This window comes from Podarcis filfolensis (genome assembly GCF_964270895.1).
Source record: "Podarcis filfolensis genome assembly, chromosome: 17".
Lineage (NCBI taxonomy): Eukaryota > Metazoa > Chordata > Lepidosauria > Squamata > Lacertidae > Podarcis > Podarcis filfolensis.
Window position 1 is genome coordinate 1,659,324 of NC_139621.1, and position 26,206 is coordinate 1,685,529.

General features: G+C 44.2%; 1 protein-coding gene across 1 annotated transcript; it reads left to right on the plus strand.

Annotated features, from left to right (window-relative positions):
* Positions 1 to 1,962: 1,962 nt before the first annotated feature.
* LOC310752261 (vascular cell adhesion protein 1-like) lies at positions 1,963 to 26,206 on the plus strand. The gene is made up of 5 exons (XM_083592280.1): positions 1,963 to 2,158; positions 7,239 to 7,508; positions 8,836 to 9,126; positions 15,731 to 15,991; positions 25,285 to 26,206. Exons 1-5 carry the CDS (start codon positions 2,101 to 2,103, stop codon positions 25,380 to 25,382), a joined length of 978 nt encoding a protein of 325 aa, XP_083448406.1. The 5' UTR covers positions 1,963 to 2,100; the 3' UTR covers positions 25,383 to 26,206.

The following is a 26,206-nucleotide window of genomic DNA, read 5'->3' on the forward strand; positions in this document are numbered from 1 at the left end:
GAGATTAAGGAGCTGAAACTGCTCCCTTATTTTCACCTGCCAGGTCAGGAAAAGCTTCATTTCCTATAGTTTGTTTTGTTTCAGGGTTGTGTTAAAAACATTGGGGCAGAGCCAGAATAAAAAGTGGCAACTGTGCTAGTTATTTTGTAAAAAGCATATTTTTGTTTTCGGTAAGTTGATCTGAAAACTTTTATCAGTACAGTCAATATTCTGTGTGCTTGTACAGTATCAGAGCTGTAGACTGGAAGAGCAACAGATTTATTTCAACGATTTTTTGCTGTGCTGATAATTACTGCTCACTCATCAAAGCAGTGGGTGGGGTTTGTGACCCTGTGCAGGCTTCCTGTGCCAGGGTGACACCCCCTTTTGTTGCTGGCTCTTGCTCCCCCCCACTCCCTGGCTACCCAATCAGCTGCTGGCTGGGGGGCGGAGCAAAGACCAGGTAGTGCGGGCCTCCAGCTGACCACCTCTCCATTTGGTCTCTGGAGTACACTCACCCATCCCTCCCTCTAACTGTCATGTGGTTTTCTTGCAGGCTAACCTTTTCCTTCCTAGGTCCGCGGGTGTTGCTATGATCGCACGATGGTTTCTGTGTCCCAGAGCCAGGAAGGAATTTTCCCTGCTCGGCAGGTTTTGCCTTCCCCATAGCAATTGTCAGTTTTTTGGTGGTTTTTAGGTCCTGGGCGGAATCCTATAGTCTATCTTCGGAATGGGGAGTAGCATTGTTAATGCACCCCCATGCAGCGACATTTGCAGGGCCTGTTAAAGGTTTGATTGCAGGAGTCACTGGCCCAGAGTGGCGGTGTAAGGTTAAACTCCCTACATCGGGTGAAGTGGGGGGTACGCTATGAAAATTCTCATTTTGCAGTCCCCCTCATAACACCTGTCTGCGCTGCGCATCCTCAGACCCGCGGGGCTGAGAGGGATGCCATCCAGTGCCTAAGCCAAGGATTCCTACATCTGAAGTCAATGAAATTGTGGCCTCATTTAATCCCATACATCTGTTGTTGTGCCTCCTTATTTACGGGCTGGCTCCTGAGCCGGGGGGGGGGGTTAGCGCATGGGCTCACAAGCAGTCCAGCATCCTCTTCTCACTGTGACCAGCCTGATGCCTCTCAGAAGTCTAGAAGCATGATGGCAACACTATTCTCCCCACTCCAGATTCCCATCAGCAGTTGCCCTACAGACGCATGAAAAAGATCAAGCAGATGCAACTTGGGTTTAATATATTGTAAGTTTTCACACTTCCTGTGGGTTTTGATTAGTTTGCTCCTGTAGTATAGAGTGAGAACTAGTGACGTTTGAACTGGAAGTCCTTTCTCCATGGCCTGACCCTGATGTTGTCATTGCAAAACCACTTCCATGCAGCTAGAGGACTGTTGGGCAGTGGGAGCACATTTGGAAACAGTGTGGAAGCTGTTTGTAGTATGATGATCTGACTTCCGCTTGCCTAGGTCACTGCTGCAGTGAAGGACCCCATCTCACGGACATGCTTTGCAAGTTTATTTGAGCTGACAGGCTGAAATTAGAAAAACAGAAGTGTGTGTATGTGTGGCTACAGAGGTGAGGAAAATGTAATTCTCAATATGCACACATGCCTTGTCAAAACTGCATCTGGTAGGATCACATCTTCTGAGTGATTTTCAAAGCAGGGATGGGGGAGCCTGTGGTCCTCCAGATGTTACCAGACTGCTGTTCTCATCATTGTTGACCACTGGCTGTCTTGCCTGGGGCTGATGGGAGATAGAGTCTAACAGCAGAAGCAGTAGTCGGCGGGCCAGAGCTCCCCCAGACCTGTTCTGAAACTCAAGGAACTACTGTATATTGGCCACTGAACACTTATCCCTACACTCAGTTTTATATTCCTCAGAGCTGTTTCCTCGGAGCCATATTTTTGTTTCGAAGGGAGGAAGTGCTTGGGTGGGGCGGTGAGTCAGCCGGTTAAAGGATATGCATGTTTCCTGAACCAAAACGTTAAATAAAACTTTAGACAAAAGCGTGGCTAAGCTTAGACTTCCCTGGACTGTTTTGGCTCCATATAGCTAGCTGGAAAACCATCAAACTCCCAATGGTCATCTTTTCTGCCTTGTCCTGGTGAAGATGATACCTGTCTTGCCTCTGAACTTTGCTGTGCTTCTCATCTTCTGGTTGCATGTGGGTGAGTCATCCTGAAAACTCTTTACATTCCAGAGCCAAGGAGAGCTGTCTAGTTTGTGTTTCCTTGGTGGAGGAATCTGGAAACTGGCTTCATCTAAAGGTGCTTCCCGATGGGGGCTTAATTTGCAAACAGATTATTGAGATATTTGCCAGTGAGTTGTTGCAACAGTTTTTCAAAAAGTGTATTGTCATTTCCATAGAAAGGGAAATCCAGATTAAATTGTGTGTGTGTGCTGTGGGCTGGCATTTTGAGGATGAGAATGCTGTGTGGGTACTGCATGACTAAGGCACACTGTCCCCATGCTAAATGTCTTTCTAAAAGCATCCTAAGATCCCCAAATACAAATGGGGGAATGGAAAATGTCTTGTGTGATGGATGAGGTGTCAGAAGTGTTGGTGGCAAGGGAAAAAAATAGGTATAAAAGGAAAAATCTTGGATGCCAAGATCCAATCTCATTTATACTAGGTCTAATCTGAGAAAAACAAACTCATTCCAAAAAGAAACATGAGCTCTGGGTGAGTGCCTGGAACCCCTGGAAACTCACACCCCCTTGGAGGCCAGGGTGGGTGGCAGGCCGCAGTATTATTATGGGAGTAAGGAGACAGTTCTTGGTTCCTGGAGAGACCCTTGGTTTAGTTTCCTTGGAAGGAAGAGGACTGGAAATTGATGACTTTTCTGTGATAGGAGATAGGAGATAGAGATCTCCTATTTGCCCATTAGATTTCTAAAGGAGCCCGAGTGCCAAAGCACTGGATTCACCACTGAGCAAGCCAAGCTAAGCTGCTGTGTCTTTTTCATATCCAGTTTCAAGACTCCTGCCTTTTGACTATTTCAGACAATATGCTTTCCCCCCAACATACTGCCCCTCACCTAACACCCCAGAGGCATATTAGGGGGAACTGCTTTTCAAAAATATGTATATTAGGCAAAATTACATAAAAAATATTTATAGTATTTTTTGTAGTATTGTATGATGTTATTGTACATGTCTAATAAATCTGACTATGGAGATATTCACACAAAAATACTGGTGAATTATCATGAGGTCTTTATTGTTAATATTGCAAACTGATTTGGAAACTTGGAAAACTGAACTTAAGGTTGGAAAAATGAAAAGCTGATGGATACATACTTCAATCACAAGGTGTGGGAGAGATTTGCATTCTTAGCCTTAGGCTGAGTCACTGGAACAGGTCCAGTCCTCTTTTCTACTTCATTGGCTGCCTGTTTGTGTCTGGACTCTGTTAAATCTTTTTTTATAGCCATAAATTATCTAACAGGTACTCGTACCTCAAAGGGAACATGAGAACTGCAGTGAGGGGAAGGGGACTAGGAATCTCTACCAGATAAAAGTCCCTACTGTTGCACATCACCCAAATCTCTGGTGGTGCAAGATTCCAGAGGTTCATGTTTTGTTTTGTAATGAGGCTTTGTGTCATCTGTTTGATATATGGTTAATTTACATATATATACGATCTGAAACTATGATGGTGGGGCTCACAGCATCAACACTCCAATAGAGCATTCTCTCATGGCCATAGCTTTGGATTCCAACAGAAATCAGGCATGGCTCTGCCTCTCCCAGCTGCCTAGCCTGCAGCTTCCAGCTTCTGGTTTCTAGCTCACATAACTCAAATTCCCAACTCAGGACTTCTGGTGAAGCAAGATGGCAAGCCCCTCTGAGGACCACCAGCACCAACTGCGCTGCCTGGCTGGTCCGCATGCCAACTGCCGCCGCCACTACTGCGATGGGGGGGGGGGACCAAGTTGCCCAACGCGACAACCAGGGAGGCTGCATGGAGCCCCCAGCTCCTCCAGCGGCCTCAACCCCACTGGGACCAGGAGCACCGATGGCCCAGTGGAGCTCCACGACCTGGAGGCCTCTGGAGCTGAACAGAAAACAAAAAGGAGGGCCCCCCCAGCCGAGCACCAGCTTAGATAGGAGGGTACCGGGAGGGCCAGGGAGGCCATGAGGAATTGCACAGCCTAGCCCAGGCCTGACCCCGAGGCTACCTCCCTGGCGGTTAGCGCAAAAATAGCAGGCTGGGACCCAGGGGGAAACAGTGTGCTGGAGACCACCCCACAGGAAAAAACACAGCACGGGTTCCCCCTGTTGGAAATATATATATATATATATATATATATATATATATATATATATATAATATTTTTTAATAATTTTATTATTATTTCTTCAAAAAACTGTAATGGCATCCATGTAAGAGGCCTGAACCACTGAAAGCCACTCCCGGGACTCCTGCCTTAGCCCTAATCCAGGGACCTGAAATCCAGACTCTGCGGGCCCCGCAGTGAAATTAAAACTGCTTGTGAGTCAAAATTACAGCAAATACATTTTTAAATTATATACATGAACCACTTTTTTCTTAGTACCATTAGTTTCCATTTTTTATTCCTTTCACACATTTTCTATGATTACTTATATTTTGTATTTTTACCCTTTCTAATTTTTTTAAAAAAATTCTCATTTAAAAAACCCCTCCTTCTCACTATCACTATCATCTTATTTCTACCTTTTATTTTTTAGATTCCAAACATCTCAACATTTTTATTAAAAAAAAATTAAGCTACATATAGGCTACTCTCTATAACCTACCACCCAATCTTCAGCCCATCCCTAACTCCCCTCTTCTCCCACCCATCATACTATATGTCAGCACAACACAATAGGTTCAATAGACAATATAAGGTGAGAAACAGGACAGCCCAGATGGGTTGGCACGGAATAATAATATAGCAGGCACAACCAACTCCCAAGAGACTGAGATCTACTCACAGAAGAATCTTGATAAATAAGAGAATTGGACAGGAATTTATATCCTCAGACATTACAAAGAAAAGAGGAGTAGTTTTCTATATTAAACCCAAACTGGACCCAAAATAGCTATTTAAGGACGATAAAAGAAGAATGATGGTAGTATAAATAACAATACAAGTTGAAAAAATTGTTTTAGTTGGAATGTATGCACTGAATGAGAATAAATCAGAATTTTATATTTAGATTAATTAATAGGAGATACAAATGGAGTAGTCTCCCTGGAAATGAATAAAATCTTAAGAAAAACAGATTCAAAGGAAGGGAGACTACACACAACCTTCTTCAAAATGGTGGAGAATTTCAGTTTACCAGATACTTGGAGTTTTAAACACCCACTGGATAGAGAATATACATTTCGTTCGGGGGGCCACTAGGGGGCGCATCGGAAGATGGCTGACAATAACATCTCTCCGACCCACACGAGGTAATTTGGAGGCTATGATGGGGGTAATTAGCCTCCTTAACCCCCCAGGATTGTGGGGGGGACGGCCCTTGCCTGCTGTGCCCTATACCACCCCCGAATTTGTGGGGATGGGGGCACTAGGCCCAAAGCCCTCCTGTGGGATTTCGGCTCTCCTGGATGCCGTCCCTGATTCACGCCACTAGCTGCAAGAACTTCAAAAGAAACAATTTGGACGAGATGAATTGCACATACTTCAAGGAAGAAGGGGGAGTAAAGACTGCTGACAGAAGAGATCTCTGATAAAACAAGACAAGAATAAAACATGAGAAGTTACGTCAAGATACGGTACGGCAAATGACTGAGGGGGGAGGGGAAAAAAAGCTTTCCTTTCTTTTTATGTGATTAAACAAGAACCCCCTCCCCGAATGAGTCAGAAATGTCGTTTTAAGGACTTAAGCTGTGGATTTAAGGCTGTGTGGAGATAAACTTTCGAACCAAAGCAATTTTTCAAGACGAATCTGGAAGGCATAAGAGTTTTGGAATGACGCAGTTAAAAATGCCGTCGCCATTTTGGGAAGCTCTGTCGGAGGTCTTGAGTCTGGGAGGAGAAAGAGAGAAACAAAGCTGTTTATATATCATGGATTAAACTCCTCAGTGGGACTTAAGAGCGACAACTTCGTAAAATTATGATGGAAAGAGTGATGTTATCTATGAAGGAGATGATATATGGAAACCATCTGGACTTGGATTGGAAGAACGGGAAATTCACACAGGATTATTATATTTGTGTTTATCGGCTTAAGGAGACTATCAGAAGAGATCATAAAGAAAAAAGAGAAATTATATGAACAAGATATGATGTGGAAACAGCAAGATAAGACTGGATAGAATTATGAACTCTGTTTGGACTGATTGGGACTGATTTGGACATTAACGCAGTAGCAAGAAGATGATTAGAATCCCCCTTTGGATCTTGAAGTATGGGTCCCCCCAACAAAATTCAAAATTTGGCTTTGTAATTCGGAATTTATGTGATGTGATTTAATTTGATGTGATTGGCCAGTTAATAAAAATTATTTTTTTTAAAAAAAGAGAATATACATTTCGTTCAAAGGTCCATCAATCTAGCAGAAGGATAGGCTCGGTATGGCTATCTAAAGCGTTATCAATAACAGTAAAAAAAAAGTAGAAATACAACCAAGAACACTCCTGGATCACAATTTGATAATTCTTGAACTAAAAAGGGGAGGGGAATACCCCATTTAGATGGAGATCGAATGAGGAGTTATTAGATAATCAGGATATAAGACAAAAACAGAAAAAGCCCTGAAAGATTATTTTGAACTAAACTTAGATCAATACACTGATAGGAGGATTGTCTGGGATGCTAGTAAGGTGGTAATGAGAGGATTTTTTTATCCAAGAAAATGCCTATCAGAAGAAAATTAGAAAAAATAAAAAAGCAGATATTAGATGGACTGATTAGAAATGAGAAAGAACTAATTACCGTATTTTTCGCTCCATAAGATGCACTTTTCTCCTCCTAAAAAGTAAGGGGAAATGTGAGTGCGTCTTATGGAGTGAATGGCGCTGTGCAGAGAGGTAGAGCTGTGCAGTGCCCCTTCAGCGAAGTGGGAGGAGGAATGGACCCCCTTCTGTTCCTCCTCCCACTTCGCTGAAGGGGTGCTGCGCAGCTCTCCCTCTCTGCGCAGCGCCTGTCCTGCGAAGCCGGAGGGGGAACAGAAGGGACTCCTTCTGTTCCTTCTCCAGCTTCGCTGAAGGGGCGCTGTGCAGTTCTCCCTCTCAGATATCTCCCCATATCTTTTCTTTCTTTCTTATAGTGCACTTCCTTGACACTTGCAATGTGACTATCCACCCTGAGGCACCTGCTGTGGAATTTGGAGGTTCTGTGAATCTGAACTGCACAACTACATGTGCTAACTACACCCGGTTGGAGTGGGAGGTGTCTGTTGAAGGAGGAATCCAGAAGGGCGATGGGTGGATTTCTCTAAACATCACCAATGTGTCTGAATGGGAACTTCAACCTATATGCATAGTCCAAAGAGCAGGCTTTGATTCCTTAGACACCAATGTGGTCATCTATGTTTACCGTGAGTATGCACAGAATTTCATGGCGGGGAGGCAACTGGAGGCTATGTAATTTAGCCTCCTTCCTCACACACATAATATCAAGGGGGGAAATAGGTCCCATGTTTCCATGTCGTCCCACTACCCTAAAACAAAATAGCAGAGTACACATGTTATTAGACATGGTGTGCTGCATAACATGGCTGTGAGGCCTGAGGAAAGAGGGAGGGAAACCCAAGACCCGCCCAAGACATTTTGGTGATTGGGACACATGATCTTAGCGGCTCCTCTGCTCTACAAAAATCATGCTGCATGTAGTATTAGCAACACCAATCTTACAACAAAACACCTTCTGGGAGCACTTTAACATAACTTAAGGGCAGCGGCAAAGCATATGCTACCACTGCCTGGGGTGGAGCGTGGAGGGAGCTTGCTGCATCTTTTCTCGCAAAGTGGAGCGGGGTGGGGCATACTTGTGCCCAGCCAAGAAGAGGGGTGGCAAATCCACTCCTGGGTCAGGTCTGATCCGGGAGTGGAGCTGGGGTGGCTGGCGGTGTTGGGCCATCACAATGAGGGAGCCTGCCATGGGGGGGCTGCCTGGTCGTGCCCCCTCCATGCTATGCCACTGCTTCAGGATGCTCAGGACTTCATGTCTGCCATGACAACCATGGGGCTGTCACAATATAACACCAGCCCAACGCACATCGTAGGTCACACTCTGAATCTTGTCTTTTCGACTGGGCAGGAAGAGGGTGATCTGAAAGAGGCTTTTAGCCTCTTCCCCACTCTGTAGAGGCAGGCGACCCACTTTCAGAGGTTGTGGGGTCCATGTAGTTTCCAGACAGCTCTGGAGGATTTTCTGCCTGATATGACTGGCGTTCCTGTCAAAGCCTTGGCCAACCTCTGGAAGAAGAGGATGGCTTGGGCTGAACTTTTGAGTAGTGGTTTCCTATAAAGAAAATATTTCATTGAAAACAAACTGAACTTTCAAAAGAAGCCTTTGATACTTGTGTTTATGTCCTTCTATTGTACATAAATTATCTTTTGTAAACTTCCTTGGAATGCCTTTGCCCTGAAAATCAGTATGTAAGTGCAGTCAGTCAACCAACCAACCAATAGGAGCTCATCCTTGTCTACCATTATTTGATTAGGTTAGGATGCTCAGTTGTCATGCAGAGTTTTCCCTCCCATTGCCCTGAAATTGTTGTCTATATTTATTTTAAACGACTGGGATGGTTAACATTTCCAACTTCAGAAAGCCAGGAGCTGTAGATTTCCTAGGCCTCTTTACTAGTTAGTCCTTACTTACCATTTCAGATGGTGGCCATTCATATCTTTATTTCCCCCCAGAGTTCTCAACCCCAGTTCTCAACCTTACTTCCAAGATTGTGGCTAATCACTGGGAGAAAATTGTATGCAGCATCCCGAGTTTGAAAGTGAGAGGTTCCAGCTCCCCATCTAATGTCAGCATCTTCCTGAGAAAGGGCAATAATGTCCTGAAGTGGGAGTGCAGCATCTCTGTGGAGTACAGCTTTTTGGCTAAGCCTCAGGAGGATGGGGATGAAATTCTCTGCGAAGCTAACCTCCAGGTGGGCTCAGAAGTACTGCAAAAAAGTGCAAACAGAACCTTGAAGATTGTGGGTAAGTTCTATTTGCTATGCATCTGACTGGTTTTGCCACGTGTTCAGGGCTGGGAGGGCCGGTTTGGAAGTAATTTATGCACACATGTATCTAACGATTTGTTCTAGCCTAGAGGGCTTAGGATACTTCTGTAGCTGAGTATTTTATTTATTTACGTGTTAAAACGCATTTATATGCCACCCAATTTAGAACCAGCTGAAATACAAATTCATTTAAGCCAGTCCATTAAACAATAAATAATAAAGCCCCCACCACTAACTATTGTTCCCCATTAAATCTTCGTGGGCCCCTAAGACCAGTGTAAATAAACAAGTATTCTAGAAATCATGGAAGCACATTGCTGTTGGTGCTTCAAGGGCATGTTATTGCATAGGGTTGGCCAGGGGCGTGGCCAGGGTTTTAGTGGGGGGGGGGGGAGAACCTCAGCTACCTATGTATTACTATTGATCTTTATTGATTTAGGGGAGGCAGCTGCCCCTCCCTGCCCCCCCAGCTATGCCCATGGAGTTGGGCAGTGTTTTTTCGGGGGGAAATAGGTGCCAGTACTCACCATGAAGTTGTGGTGGTTAAAAAGTGTGGCACTTAGTGTAACAACAACAACAAAGGTGCTGGTACTGCATACACTTGAGTACCCTTTGGAGGGAAGAGCGCTATTGGATGGGAGCCCAAACTGAGAAGGCTGTTTCCATGGTGACTTCAAGAAGGGCATCTGCAGGCTGTGCTATAACCAAGAAGGCCCCACCAATGAACTATACGGGAGAAAGTGTTACCTAAGCTGTCTGGGGCTTTATATATTACAATATTAGCAAAACTGTTGTTGCCTGTGGTTTATTTTTTGTCCCATTGTTGTCTATTTTTGAGGCAATATAAAATTCTACAAAACCTGTTTGAGAATTATGGGGTGGGCCTGAACATTATGGACAAACATGCTGTCACCTTGTATCACCTTCAAGCTGCTTCAACTCTCAGGGGGTGGACTGGGGAGAATTCTTCTCTATCCAGGCTCAGCTCACCCTCCTTACCCGATAGGAGGAGTTGAGGGTAGTGGGGTAGAAGTGGAAGGATCATTAGGCGCGAGTGATCATGTTCTTCTGAAGTTTACTATACAGCAGAAAGGAGCAGCCAAGCATACTAGGACTCAATTTCTCGACTTTAAGAAAGCCGACTTCATAAAACTTAGGGAAGTGCTGGGTGAGATCCCATGGACAGTAATACTAAAAGGAAAGGGAGTTCATGATGGCTGGGAGTTTGTTAAGAGGGAGATAGTAAAAGCACAACTTCAGGCAATACCAATGAGACAGAAACATGGAAGGTGCCTAAGGAAGCCAGGGTGGCTATCTAAAGAACTTTTAACTGAGTTAAGATTAAAAAAGGATGTGTACAAAAAATGGAAAAGGGGGGAAACCACCAAAGAGGAATTCAAACAAATAGCCAGCACGTGTAGACACAAAGTCAGAAAAGCTAAAGCACAGAATGAACTCAGGCTTGCTAGAGAGGTTAAAAGCAACAAAAAAGGCTTTTATGGGTATGTTCGTAGCAAAAGGAAGAACAAAGAAACAGTGGGGTCACTCAGAGGAGAAGATGGTGAAATGCAAACAGGGGACACAGAAAGGGCTGGACTCCTCAATGCCTTCTTTGCCTCAGTCTTCTCCGATAAAGAAAACAATGCCCGACCTGAAGAATTTGGAGCAAATGATTCATCAGAGGAAACATAGCCCAGAATAACTAAGGAGATAGTACAAGAATACTTGGCTAGTTTAGATGTATTCAAGTCTCCAGGGCCAGATGAACTGCATCCAAGAGTATTAAAAGAACTGGCAGATGTGATCTCAGAACCACTGGCAGTCATCTTTGAGAATTCCTGGAGAACAGGCGAAGTCCCGGCAGACTGGAGGGCGGCAAATGTTGTCCCTATTTTCAAAAAGGGGAAAAGAGAGGACCCAAATAATTACTGCCCAGTCAGTCTGACATCAATACCAGGGAAGATTCTGGAGCAGATCATTAAGCAAACAGTCTGTGAGCACCTAGAAAGGAATGCTGTGATCACCAATAGTCAGCATGGATTTCTGAAAAATAAGTCATGTCATACTAACCTGATCTCATTTTTTGACAGAATTACAAGCCTGGTAGATGAAGGGAACGCAGTGGATGTAGCCTACCTTGATCTCAGCAAGGCATTTGACAAGGTGCCCCATGATATTCTTGTAAAGAAGCTGGTAAAATGCGGTCTTGACTATGCTACCACTCAGTGGATTTGTAACTGGCTGACTGACCGAACCCAAAGGGTGCTCATCAATGGTTCCTCTTCATCCTGGAGAAGAGTGACTAGTGGGGCGCCACAGGGTTCTGTCTTGGGCCCGGTCTTATTCAACATCTTTATCAACGACTTGGATGATGGACTCAAGGGCATCCTGATCAAATTTGCAGATGACACCAAACTGGGAGGGGTGGCTAACACCCCAGAGGACAGGATCACACTTCAAAACGACCTTGACAGATTAGAGAACTGGGCCAAAACAAACAAGATGAATTTTAACAGGGAGAAATGTAAAGTATTGCACTTGGGCAAAAAAAATGAGAGGCACAAATACAAGATGGGTGACACCTGGCTTGAGAGCAGTACATGTGAAAAGGATCTAGGAGTCTTGGTTGACCACAAACTTGACATGAGCCAACAGTGTGACGCGGCAGCTAAAAAAGCCAATGCAATTCTGGGCTGCATCAATAGGAGTATAGCATCTAGATCAAGGGAAGTAATAGTGCCATTGTATTCTGCTCTGGTCAGACCTCACCTGGAGTACTGTGTCCAGTTCTGGGCACCACAGTTCAAGAAGGACACTGACAAACTGGAACGTGTCCAGAGGAGGGCAACCAAAATGGTCAAAGGCCTGGAAACGATGCCTTATGAGGAACGGCTAAGGGAGCTGGGCATGTTTAGCCTGGAGAAGAGGAGGTTAAGGGGTGATATGATAGCCATGTTCAAATATATAAAAGGATGTCACATAGAGGAGGGAGAAAGGTTGTTTTCTGCTGCTCCAGAGAAGCGGACATGGAGCAATGGATCCAAACTACAAGAAAGAAGATTCCACCTAAACATTAGGAAGAACTTCCTGACAGTAAGAGCTGTTTGACAGTGGAATTTGCTGCCAAGGAGTGTGGTGGAGTCTCCTTCTTTGGAGGTCTTTAAGCAGAGGCTTGACAGCCATATGTCAGGAGTGCTCTGATGGTGTTTCCTGCTTGGCAGGGGGTTGGACTCGATGGCCCTTGTGGTCTCTTCCAACTCTATGATTCTATGAGGACCAGCAGCGGTGTAGCAATCCCGGCCGGTGCCTGGGGCAGACCAAAGTTGTTGAACTTTTTTTAGGAAATCAAAGTTGCTGAGCTTTTTATAATCAGGGTGTTGATTTTATCGGCCTGTTAAGAGGCTCGGACATTGTGCTTCCATACTGGCTGGCTGTGGAAGAAGCATTTCCCCCTCCTCTGCAGCTCGCAGGCTGCTCACTTAGCAGGCTAGTGCAGTGGCATAGCATGGGGGGGGGGTTGAGGAGGTCACCGCCCAGGCACATTTTTTTAAGGGGCTCAACCAGGAACCTCGACAGAGAAAGGCCTGACTGGGCCAGCCTTTTTATGCCCCCCTCTCTGGCGATGGCATCCGGCACACAAGGGAGCCGTGTGGAGGGAGCTTCATCCCCCGGAAGAATCGGAGAGCAGCCACAGGGCCCTCCTCTAACGCTGCGATCTGCGCAGCAACACCCCCAGGGCAAGAGTTGGAGAGGCGGCTCAACACTGCCAGCCGGCTGCAGTGTGGAAGCGGTGGGCTCCCCCCCCCCCCGTTCGTGCCTGGCCCAGGAGGCGATCAGGATGCTACGGCATGGGGCTAGTAAAAGAAGCCAAAGTAAAAAGCTACTATCTTTTGTGAGCTTATTTGCAAGGATGGAGGGCATCCTTCTGTTTGGGTAATGGAGTAAAACAAAGTTAAGCAAGAATAGGCTTCAATGTGCTGAATCTTCCTTTGCGTGGACAGGCGGAGTCCCCCAAACCCTGGGCGGCCCCCATGTGGAATAACAACTCAAGACAACGTGGTATTGAGGCATCTGATCAAGACTTGTATTTTAAAATGAGCTTAAATATATATATATATATTTGCAGATGCTTGTGTGTTTTTATGCCAGGCAGCTGGGTTTGGCAGATGTTTATCCTCCTGGACAAAGGCCCCCCTGATTTATTTATAGTAGGAGCCAAAATTCTCAAAGTTGTAAAAAGGGAATTACAGGCTGAGAGCAAAGGTTACTAGGTTACTGACCCTACAGAATACAATCAAGCTGCAAAAGCACTAATTAAGAGTTGGTAAATAGTAGGATTCATTGTTTAACAAAATATAATACCATGTGTCTCCCATTAGAGACTTGAGCCACAGGTTAAAGGGCAAGAGCTAATGGGAAAAGCAGCTGGACAGGAAAGGGGGGTTGCTTTTGGAAAGTGTTTTTTACTAAGTTCCTTTTTTACTTAGAAAAGGCCTTTGCTTCTAAAAATCTATATATGTTATGTATGAAATATATTGGCTTAAATGTAATTATGCAAAGGATTTAGAAAGTAAGAAATGTTAGATTCTTATGTTAGATTCTTATTTCATAGAATCATAGAATCATAGAGTTGGAAGAGACCACAAGGGCCATCGAGTCCAACCCCCTGCCAAGCAGGAAACACCACCAGAGCACTCCTGACATATGGTTGTCAAGCCTCTGCTTAAAGACCTCCAAAGAAGGAGATCTTTCATTGATGGTGTGTGAGAATGTGAACCCAAGATCTCTGACCTCTGTTTAAGATAAAAATTTAAAACCATTAGCCATCTGTTTTGGAGGGCAAAAGGGCAAGAAGGGCAAGAGGTGATCTGGTAATTAAGGTGCCTTGTTGAGGCAAATGTAAGACATATGGCTACTTGTTTGCCATTTATAGATAGAAGGAAATATAGCTCTTTGTCTCCCATAAAAGGTAATAGGAAATGGGTGTATCTTTTATGATTGGTTCTAGCAAACAGCCAATAGAAATTTCAACCAGGCTGATTGGATAGAGGCAGCCAAAGGAGGAGCAAGGGGGCTGGGCTGAGGAAATATAAGTGCTGGCCATCAGGGCTGGAGTGGGTAGAGCTTTGGTAACCATATACAACTGTGTCTCTCATTTATTTGTCTGACAAATAAATTATTATTTTAATTTCTCTATTGCTGCGTTGAATATTTCATTCCAGCTAAGCATTAACCACAAGCAGGGTGCTACAGTATGGGATTAAAATTGGCCACAACTTTATGATGTTTCAGATGTGGGTAGACCTTGGCTCAGGCATTGGGCGTTTAGCCCTCCCAGTCCCCTGCCGGGGACCTAGGGAGCATCAGGGTTATCCAGTGTGTGTGCGGGGGGGGGGGGATGGGCCGGCTCTGGAGAACATATGTTCAAACAGAGATAGCCGCCCCCATTACGCCGCCATCGCAGGAGAGAGCAATGATGACCTTTAGGCGTACGGCCAAAGCCTCCCCTCAAAAACCCCTTTAATGGGGAACCCTGGTATCACCGCTGCAAAGAGGAGGGGGGCGTGGGTCACTTCTGCACGCCCCCCCCCATTCAGGGAAGATAGACTAAAGGATTCCGCCCAAGGCCTGATACTGCCAAAGTTGTGACGTTTTACTACGGGAAAGGCAAACCTGCCAATGCAGGAGAATTCCTTTCCGGCCCTTCAACAGCGACCTTGATGTAGCCCCGCCCGCGTACCTGTGGAGAAAAGGTTAACCTGCAAAAGAAGTCTTAACTGAGGGTGGGTAGGGTGGGAGAAGTTCTGGAGCCAACTGGCGATTCCCAAGTAAGACCCTCCCCCTATTGTGTAGGCAGGTAGTCCCTCCCCCTCCCCCTACCTGGCCTGATCACCTTGGCAACACCTCTCCAGGCGGGATTGGGCAACTGACTGAGGTAGGCGGAGACCTCCAGGTATCCCACCTGGGGGGAGGTGAAGCCAAGCCTGTGCTAATGGTGCCGCATAGGGTCCAGGGGGCTGCGTGCGACAATGCAAAGGGTGCCCCCCATTTAATGTGGGGAGCGGTCATTCCTTTTTGGGTACAATGTAATTGGGATTGGGGAGTGTTTGGTCTCCATTGTAGCGTGGCAATGCTTGGCTTCTGGTGCTGTGACTGGAATAGCATCTGTCTATGGCTCTCTAGGGTCTCTCACAGCTGTTTTAGGTTTTATGATTTATTTGTTTACCTATTTATATCACACTTTTTATGATGAGCCTTCTGAAAGCAGCTTACAAAGATCACTCAAAACAATGACAGTAATTTTAAAACTATTTCACTACTGCAATCTAACTATATTTACAAAATCTAAGCAGCAGTGCTAACAAAATAAAACCCGTCATAGTGCTTTATTTAATAACAAATTAAAGCATAATCAGAACAAGCATAAAACATTTTTTTTATTTTTCAAATAACACTTTAGTTTAATTAAAAGAGGATTGGAATAGAAAAGTGTTCATAGTAAAGCAAGGACCATTTGTATATCGTTTGCAGGTGGCTGATGGCTTCTGCAACTCATCAACCATTGTTTTTTCTTATTGCAGCCAGTCCATACAATGTGAACATCTCAACAAATTTCACAGTGTACAAAACTGGTGCAGCCCTTGTGGTGAAGTGCCATGCAGAGGGAAAGCCCTTTCCAGAGTTTTCATGGGATCTCCCCTCCCAGACTGGCGTGGAGTACTCAGATAACAATAAGACCATCACAATCCCTTCAGCGCAAAAATACCACAATGGGACTTACCGATGTCTAGTACATAATGTCTATGGCGATGGCTCGACAGAGGTTGACATTCTGTATGAAGGTAGGTTGGATATGACTTTCTTTCCAGTCTTCCCCTTCCCCCAGTGTAGCACTTTCTCAACGTCCTTCCTCATCAAGGGTGCTTCCAGGACGGGACTTTATTTGCAATGTGAAATGTCACAAATGGGCCATTGATACCAGTCATTGTTGCTTTTTTAACTCATTTAATTTCCCCCAGAATGGGTAAACGCAGATTAAATGAGGAAAGAATATGAGCTGCTATTGTGATGCCAATGAAAACTGTGTAGACTCTGGTGAAAACTTGTACAGGATGAGAACCATCCATCCTAAAATACACACCCATCTCAAAGAATCTCAAGTTATTGGTTTCTCAGGAGACTAGGAATTGAAATTTCACCATACAGTGGTACCTTGGGTTACGAACTTAATTTGTTCTGGAAGTCTGTTCTTAACCCGAAGCGTTATTGACCTGAAGCGCACATTCCCTACATAGGCCTCCCATGGCCCCGGAAGCGGATTGCGTTCGTATCCCGGGGCAAAGTTTGCAACCCGGGACACCTACTTCCGGGTTTATGGAGTTCGTAACCCGAAGCGTTTGTAAGCAGGACTGTTTGTAACCCGTGGTACCACTGTATATGATCCTGAAAGAGAATTTGAAGTCAGGATGCGTGGAGAACTATTTGGGGGATCTGACAGGAGATCAATTCAGATTTGATAAGACTAAGAAAATTTCAAAGGTGAGGGGCTGCACTTGATTACTCCTCCACAGTTGAGGCTGATATAAATGGAAAGAAAGGGGGAATCTTTGCAAGGAATGTTCAAATACCAAACTGGAAGTTAAGAATAATTTTCCATAAAAGAAAATACATTCATGTGAAGACTTGTTGTTTAAACAGCTTCATGTGGATGCATCCTAATGCCATCTCTTCAGCTGCATCACTCTGAGGTGGTGTCAGGCAGTGCAGAATCTGTGCATTGCTGCCCTGTGGGCATACCCTCCAACATTCCTCAGAGGAAAATAGGGACATTTCCCACTCCTCCCCAACTGACTTGACCCCCCCATTTCCTGTCAGAAAAAAGGCAAGGGCCACCACTGCTACACCAACAGGACACAGCACACAGGCCCTTCACCGTCCTGAGAAAACACCTTAATCCCAATTTTGTTTTATATTATTTTATTCTTTGGTAGATTTACAAAAAGAAAAACACACAGCCATAAATACATTTTAGAAAGGGGCAAAATTAGATGTAGATGCACAAAGCATTTTTTTAAAAATCCAGACCAATTGCGTTCTGCTCCCCCCTTTCTTCCCCTCGCAGGAGGGCAGGGCTCTGCCTGCCCCTCAGAGCCTGCACGTCCCACGGGGCTGGGCCTTGGCCTTGGCGGTGGCAGCCTCTCCTCCTCCTCGCCTGCTCTCCAGCAGCTGCTATGAGTTGCCCAAAGGAGGAGGCCGACAGCGATGGGCATGGAGAGGCAACGGGATGCTCCCTCGCAGCTGCCACTGCCACCATCGTCATCACTCGCGACAAGCTCCTCCTCCTCCTCAAGCTTGGTGCTGGTGGTGCTGGTGGGGGTAATAGGGACATTCCAGGACATTCCGGGATCAAAACAAAAGCCGGGATGGTGATTCCAGAACTGCCTCCATAAAATTCGGACACTTGGAGGGTATGCGTGTGAGGAATTGTTGGGAGCTTCTCCATGAAGCATCTTCAGGCCCTGCACTAACTCTGCCCTCCCAGCTGGTCCTTTGATCTCCTGGGCACGAAGGCACATGAAGCCTGACTACTAGCTGGTCCTATGATTCCTGGGCACATGGGCCCTACTTTTAGGTGGTTCTGGGAGACTTCAACATCCATGCCAAGGCAGTTGGCTCTGGGGCGCCTCAGGACCTCATGGCAGCCATGACAACCATGGGGCTGTCCCACCATGTCACCGACCCAACGCCCATGGCAGGCCACACTCTGGACCTTGTTTTCTTGACTGGGCAGGAAGAGGGTGATGGGGGGCGGACATCGACATCAGTCCCCTGTCATGTTCAGATCACTTCCTGTTGAGATTTAGGATGTCAGCACCTTTTCCCTCTGCACAGGTGGGGGACCTATTAGGAAGGTCCGCCCATGGAGGCTGATGGATCCAGTGGGATTCCCAGTGGCTCTGGGGGTTTTTCCTTTTTTTTTTTTTAATAAATATTTATTAGAGTTTTCAATTTTATACAAACAAAAAAGAAAAAGAAAAAAAGTATTAAAAACAAATCAATTTCAATATCAATTTTCAATAACATATTTCCTTGACTTCCTCATACCTCCCCTTCTTGTTTTCTAGTTCAAATTGTTTATCCAGCAAATCCTAATCTCTTAACATTCCATTTAACTAACACCTTATTTTCCAATCAACTTCTTAAATTTTGTAACTTAAACAATATTTATACCAATTCTTTTTACCATAACAGCTAGAGACCACATAGATTCAATCCAGCATCTTTCAAAGTTCATTAATTTTGCAATGTTTCTGTAAATAGTCCTTAAATTTCTTCCAATCTTCTTCTGCCGACTCTTCTCCCTGGTCGCGGATTCTGCCAGTCATTTCTGCCAGTCCTATACAGTCAATCAACTTCATCTGCCATTCTTCCAGAGTGGGTAGATCTTGCGTCTTCCAGTGCTTTGCTATAAGTATTCATGCTGCCGTTGTAGCATGCATAAAAAAAGTTCTATCCTTCTTTGGCACCAAATGGCCGACTATGCCCAAGAGAAAAGCCTCTGGTTTCTTCAAGAAGGTATATTTAAATACCTTTTTCATTTCATTATAAATCATCTCCCAGAAAGCCTTAATCTTTGGGCACGTCCACCAAAGGTGAAAGAATGTACCTTCAACCTCCTTACATTTCCAACATTTATTATCAGGCAAATGATATATTTTTGCGAGCTTGACTGGTGTCATGTACCACCTGTATATCATTTTCATAATATTCTCTCTTAGGGCATTACATGCCGTAAATTTCATACCGGTGGTCCACAACTGTTCCCAGTCAGCAAACATAATGTTATGTCCAACATCTTGTGCCCATTTAATCATAGCTGACTTAACCGTTTCATCCTGTGTATTCCATTTCAACAGCAAGTTATACATTTTTGACATGATCTTAGTTTTGGGTTCTAGCACTTCTGTTTCTAATTTAGATTTTTCCACCTGGAAGCCAATTTTCTTGTCCAAATTATAAGCCTCCATTATCTGAAAATAATGAAGCCAGTCCTGCACTTTATTTTTTAGTTTCTCAAAGCTCTGCAATTTCAGTCTGTCTCCTTCTTGTTCCAAAATTTCCCAATATTTCGGCCATTTGGCCTCCATATTGAGCTTTTTCTGGGCTTTTGCTTCCATTGGTGACAACCACCTTGGGGTCTTATTTTCCAATAAATCCTTGTATCTAATCCAAACATTAAACAAAGATCTCCTAACAATATGATTTTTAAATGCTTTATGTGCTTTAACCTTGTCATACCACAAATATGCATGCCATCCAAAAACGTTGTTAAAACCTTCTAGGTCCAAAATGTCTGTGTTTTCAAGAAGCAGCCAGTCTTTCAACCAGCAGAATGCTGCTGATTCATAGTAAAGTTTAAAGTCTGGCAGGGCAAATCCACCCCTTTCTTTTACATCAGTTAAAATCTTATATTTTATCCTGGGCTTCTTGCCCTGCCAGACAAATTTAGAAATGTCTTTCTGCCACTTCTTAAAACAATCCATCTTGTCCACAATTTGCAATGTTTGAAACAAAAACAACATTTTAGGCAATACATTCATCTTTATAGCTGCAATTCGACCCATCAAGGAAAGCTTCAAATTTGTCCATATTTCAAGATCCCTTTTCACTTCCGCCCAACATTTCTCATAATTATTTTTAAATAAATTCCCATTTTTAGCTGTCATATTAATCCCCAGATATTTCACTTTCTTCACCACAGTCAAACCTGTTTCATTCTGAAATTTCTCTTTTTCAAACCGTGGTAAGTTTTTCTCTAAAACCTTAGTTTTGGACTTGTTCAGTTTAAATCCTGCCACCTGACCAAATTCTTGAATTAATTCTAAAACTCTTTTGGTACTAGATTCTGGCTCCTGTAACGTCAAAACTAGGTCATCTGCAAAAGCTCTCAGTTTATACTGTTTGGCTCCGACCTGTATACCTTTAAACAGCCGGTCCCTTCTAATCATGTTCAGCAAAACCTCCAGGACCGATATAAAAAGTAAAGGGGAAATTGGGCACCCTTGTCGTGTCCCTTTTTCTATCTTAAATTGTTCCGTAACCACATTATTTACAATTAGTTTAGCCTTTTGTTCAGAGTATATTGCACTTATACCATTTTCAAAGCCTTGGCCTACCCCCATACCCTGTAAGTTCTTTTTCATAAAACTCCAAGAAATGTTGTCAAAGGCTTTCTCCGCGTCCACAAATATCAAAACAGCTTTAGTATTTATATTCACATCTAACTTTTCCAAAATGTCAATTACATTCCTCAAGTTATCAGATATATGTCTTCCCGGTAGAAAGCCCGCTTGGTCCTTATGTATCTCTTCAGTCAATACTCTTTTCAATCTCTTGGCCAAGATATCAGCAAAAATTTTGTAATCCACATTTAATAAGGATATGGGATGGTAGTTTTTAAGTTGAGTCTTTTCAGTCTCTGTTTTCGGTATAAGTGTAATGTAGGCCTCTTTCCACGATTCTGGTGCCCTTTTCCCTTCCAAAATCTCACTGCAGACTTCCTTCAGAGGTTGGATTAACCAGTCCTTCAAAAATCTATAGTATCTGGAAGTCAACCCATCCGGTCCCGGAGATTTGCCCAATTGCATATTTAAAATGGCACCTTCTATCTCCTGGTCTGTTATTTTACAGTTCAACAGTATTTTACATTCCTGTGAAATTTTTTGTAATCCATTTGTTTTCAAAAATCCATCGATATCCCTTTCATTCTGTGGCCCTTGTGCATATAATTGCTTAAAGTACTTCTGGAAACAATTTCTAATCTCATTCGGATTGTTTATATCTTTTCCTTCTACTTCCAGGTTTGTAATTGTGTTTAATTTTTGTCTTTTTTTCAGTTGCCAAGCCAATAATTTCCCCGATTCAAATGTCTTCTGTCTCATTTGTTTAATTTTCCATTCTATTTCCTGATTCATCAATTCCATATATTGTGTTTGATAGATCTTTATTTCTCTCAGAATCTCTTGTGACTTCGGCTTGGCTCTCAATTTTTTCTCACCTTCTTTAATTTTCTCCAAAATTTTATCTTTTTTCTCATTTTGCCTTCTCTTTTTTAATGCATTCTGTTGTATCAGAAACCCTCTCATCACAGCTTTACTTGCGTCCCAGATTACTCTTTTTTCCACATTTGTTGGCAAATTTAATTCAAAATAGTCTCTTAAAGTCTTTTGGGCCTTGTTGTATACTTCTTCATCTCTAAATAAGGTGTCATTCATCCTCCATCTGAAGGTGCCGGTTGCTGTTTGCTTCATCTCCATCTTTACAGCATTATGGTCAGAGCAAGTTTTAGGGCGGATCTCCACTTTTTTTATCTTTGGTGCCATTCCTCTAGTAATCCAAATTTGGTCTATTCTGGTCCATGTCATCTTGGCTTCAGAGAAAAATGTTCCCTCTCTCTCCAGGGGGTTCTTAGTTCTCCAAATATCAATCAAGTCCATGCTATCAGTCATTTCGAAAAAGGTTTTTGGTAGTATACCATCTTTGGTGACTACCTGTTTTTGCACCTTGTCCATATTAGTAGATACAACTCAATTCATGTCTCCCATCAGGATTATATTATAGTCCATAAAGTCCATAAGGGTCTCATGCAACTTCTTAAAAAATTCCGACTTCCCCTCATTCGGTGCATACACACCTACTATCAAAAAATTCTCTCCTTGAAACTGAATTTCAATTGCCAAATACCTTCCTTGTTCATCTTTGAGGATAAATTTCGGTGAAAATTTCTCCTTTGCATATATCACCACTCCTCTCTTTTTAACTTTGTCAGACGAAATAAACTCTTGCCCTAATCTTTTATTAACGAGTATTTTCCTGTGTAACCTCGTTACATGTGTTTCCTGTAAACAAATCAAGTCCAATTGTTCTTTTTTTAATATATGAAAAACACCTTTTCTCTTTCTAGGGGAATTCAGTCCATTACATTTCCAACTTAGAAGTTGCAGAGACATGATTAGTGAATTAATTTTCCCTCCCACTGCACCAAGTTGTTGTTCTTCTTCTGTCGGTGGCTTGTCTCTCCCTGAGCCGGGGAGTCCAGATAATAAGTTTGCTATGTCCAAAAGTCCTTTTCCTGACGCCGATGGGTCCTCACCAGATTCCACTTCCTTCTGTAGGTCCTCTTCGTGGTCTTTCAGAAACTTGTCCTTGTCGTTTACTGTCCTTATTCTTATTTTCTTTCCTCTATATTTAAAAAACATACCTTGGGGGAATTCCCACCTGAAGATTATTCTGTTTCTTCTCAACAAAACAACCAGATCTCTGTAGTAGGCCCCTACATCCAAAATATGTTTAGGTATATCTCTGAAGATTTCCACAAAAGTGTCTTCAATTTCCAGAGTTCTTTGATAGTGCAAGTTCAAAATTTTGTCTCTTTCTTCCTTTGTTTTTAAAGTAATCAAACAATCTCTTCCTTTGTTCTTTCCTTGTCTTCTGCCAAGTCTAAATGCACTCACTATCTTGAATTCTTCTTCCCCCAAGTCCTTTTGCCAAAATTGTAGCAATTCCTTTGTGAGAAATTCTGCCAAATTATCTTTCTCACTTTCTGGCACGCCTCTGATTCTTAAATTCCTCTCCTTTCTTTGTAATTCTATCATGGACAGTGTCAAATCATGCTATTCTAACTTTTTATATACCGCTGGAATCTATTCCTGGGCAGCAGTTGCAATTTCCTTAGCCTCTTCAGCCAGCTTTCTAGTTGAGGCCGATTCCTCCAGTAGTTTTTCAATAGACTGTGTATTAGAATTCACCTTTTTTCCTAATTCATTGATACTTGAAGTATTCAAATCAATTTTTGCTGAAGCCTCAGCTACTTGTTTGTTTGTCTCGGCTACTTGTCTATTTGTCTCTTCCACCTTATTAGCCAATTTCTCCAAAGATGCATCAATCTTGCCCAATGCTTGAGCCAAAAGCTCTTCAGTTGACATAACTTTTGGTTTTACCTGTGGGGCAGCAGCTCCTACTGTACCCGCTGCACCAGCTATTGAAGGCCTTCTCTGATGTGTAGTATCAGTCTTGTATTGTCTACCGGACCTGGTAGTCTTTTCCTGTATCAACTCTGTTTTCCCTTTTTCATCTGCCATAACACTCTCATACACTCCCAAGGTTAGTCCCACGCTTGGAGAGTTTGTTTTGAGAAGAAATTTTCCACAGCAGTTACTTATTGACTAAAATGTCATTGCAACATAGTCACCTCTAGGGGTCACAGTTCCAACTTCTTATTGCAACTTTATAACAAGTATAGTCCTGGTAAATTCCCAGTGTCTCTAATATCAAATTTTCAAAGTCCTGAAAAGTTACTTTAATTTCCAATATAGTTCTGTCAACACTGTATCCTTTGCCGAGCTAAATCAAACTTTTTTTACTCTTGCAGTTTGACAGTTCCCTCTGATCGGCTTCCCTGTCATAGGCAGTCCGTTCCCAGGTTTTAAAGTCAGCAGATATACTTTAAATTTTTCTTTCCTTGCAGGACAAATATCTTTCAGATCTCACCCCACTGTTCCTGCAAACAGAGGGGAAAATTTCCTTTTTGGTGCTGGATTTTAATCCTTTCAAAAACACGTCTTTCTCAGTCACAGCTTTACGATCTCTTTGCTTTGATCTGTTAACAGTCCGGAAAGGCAGACTTCCTGTTTTTACCTTTCCCGTTTCGGTGCCAAATTCTTAAAAAATTTCTTCCAAATATATGTCAAAATCCTACTCACGGGTAGTTATTTTCGAGTCCAATTGTCCAGTGAAGAAATCAGCGCTCTCCGACCCTGGCTATGCGGCTTCACTCCGCGGAGACGGGTAAACAGCTCTCAGCTCCGCGCCGCTCACCCCCGGTCCGTTCCGGAGCCTTTAAAAAGGCTCCTTTGCAGCGGGCAAATGGAGCCCGCCGAGCCTTCAGCTCACAGGCTTCCCCACCTGTGATTTTTTTCGGGTCCCCGCTTCGCCGTAGCGGTAGAACCCTAGCTCCACGAAGCCAATTTCCTCCGGAGATCAGAGGAAATCCGCCATTACGGTCACTGGCGCTGACCGGAAGTCGGCTCTGGGGGTTTTTCCGGCTGATATGACTGGTGCCCCTGTCAAAGCCCTGGCTGACTTCTGGAACACCCGAATGGGTCGGGCTATTGATACAAACTCTCCTGAGCACCCTCTCCCACTTCGTGGAGCCCAACTGGTCTCCTGGTACACTCCAGAGCTTAGGGCGAGGAAACAAGCTGGAAGACGACTTGAACACAAATGGAGGGAAGATCCAAATGAATGCAACCAAACACTGGTAAGGGCTCATTATGAAGCCTACCTAGTGGCAGTGAAGGAAGCAAAGAAGACATACCGTATTTTTCACTCTATTGGACGCACCGGACCATAGGACGCACCGAACCATAGGAGGGAGAGAAGAGGAAAAATTTTTTTTTCTTGTTCTCCCCCTCTAAGTCAAGGTGCGTTCTGTGCGTTCAAGGTGCGTTCACCCGAAGCCTCCGGAGCCCAGCGGGAGTTCCCACCGGGCTCTGGAGGCTTTGGGTTCCTTTCGACCTGCTCTTTGGGGCTGGGGGGGAGAAGCGCTGCTTTCCCCCACCGCCAGCCCCAAAGACCAGGTCGGGGAATAGCGGGAAGGCAACGCTCTGCCTCCCCACTGTCCCCCCAGCTTGTGGGGCTGGCGGTGAGGAAAGCAGCGCTTCTCACCACCGCCAGCCTCCAAACCAGGTTGGGGAACAGCGGGAAGGCGGCGCTCTCAACCACTGCCACTGTTTTGAACAGGAGATCTGAAATGTGAGGCACTGTATGGCTCTTGCATACTTCCTACATCCTGTTGGTTTCAATTAGGCTCATGCAGAATTTCTCCATGGCTGGTTGTGCCCCAGGATCCATCTGTTGCAGCAGCCTGTTTTCCAGTGCACAAGCCCTTCTTGCTGCTTGTCCCCCACTTACTGAGCACTTCTTCCTCAGCAGCCAAATTCCATCCTAGAATCATAGAATGATGGAGTTGGAAGGGACGTTGAGAGTCATCCAGCTCAAACCCCTGCAATGCAGAAATCTGGATTCAGGCACCCATTACATCCATTACCTAATGTGCTGACTTCTATTATTGCAGAGGCGCCTCGCAGCTGGGTTGCAGTCTGGGTGATCGTGTCAGTGTTGGTCATCTTGGGCATCTTGGGCACCATTTACTACTGCCTAAAAAGAAGATGATCATTGGGGAAGAAAGCTCAAAGTCTCAAAGAGACTGTTCTTGGCACAATGGAGACGGCTAAAAGAACCATTTCTTAGCAAGCCCCCACAGAAGCAACCAAGAGAGGGTATAATTTACTGTGATTCAGGATATGACAGCACTCGGCAGAACTGGATGATAGCCTGAAAGCACATGAATTCCATTAATCTGCTACTAGCTGTAGACAAAATCAGGGACTGCTGCTGTGAAGAGCAATGGTGGAGCTAGCTGCTCGGGCAGCCAGAGCAGCGCACATGCCGTGCACCAGGGGGCGGAGCATCCCGCCCAGGGGGTGCGATCCGCGCAGTGGATCACCACTGGGGGGATTTTGTCACCCCTCCCCCAGGGATGACACCCAGGGAGAGCCGCCCTCACTGCCCCCCCTTCCCACACCCCTGGTGAACAGCCAAGTACCTTTAGAGCAGCTGGAGTGGATGTCAGAGCTCTGGCAGAGAAAACATATAGAATATGGTATCAGACATGGAATTCAGCTAGAAAAGAATCTTTGTATTAATCAAAGGTGAGGGGATCAAGTTTTCAGCCCTTAAGGATGTGGAAAATGTCCATTGAAATCTCAGAAGCTTAGTCTGGTTTGATTAAAAATCCCAGCCGCTGTGGGGAGACCTTCCCTATGATTTGCAGCACCAGAATAAATTATGCAAAATAAGATAAATTTTGCTCCCCTCCCCATTTATGCATTTATACAGGTTGCTGAATGTAACTTTCCTTGGTGCAGATTTTGGGGTTCAGCAGCCCTTCTCTGCCCACCTTTCTCCTAATAAAATCATTTATTTGGTTAAACGTT

Coding starts and splice junctions, on each gene's coding strand:
- LOC310752261 (XM_083592280.1), top strand. CDS start 2,101: ATGATACCTGTCTTGCCTCTGAACTTTGCTGTGCTTCTCATCTTCTGG. Junction 2,159..7,238: donor CATCTTCTGGTTGCATGTGG/GTGAGTCATCCT, acceptor TCTTTCTTATAG/TGCACTTCCTTGACACTTGC. Junction 9,127..15,730: donor CAGAACCTTGAAGATTGTGG/GTAAGTTCTATT, acceptor TTCTTATTGCAG/CCAGTCCATACAATGTGAAC.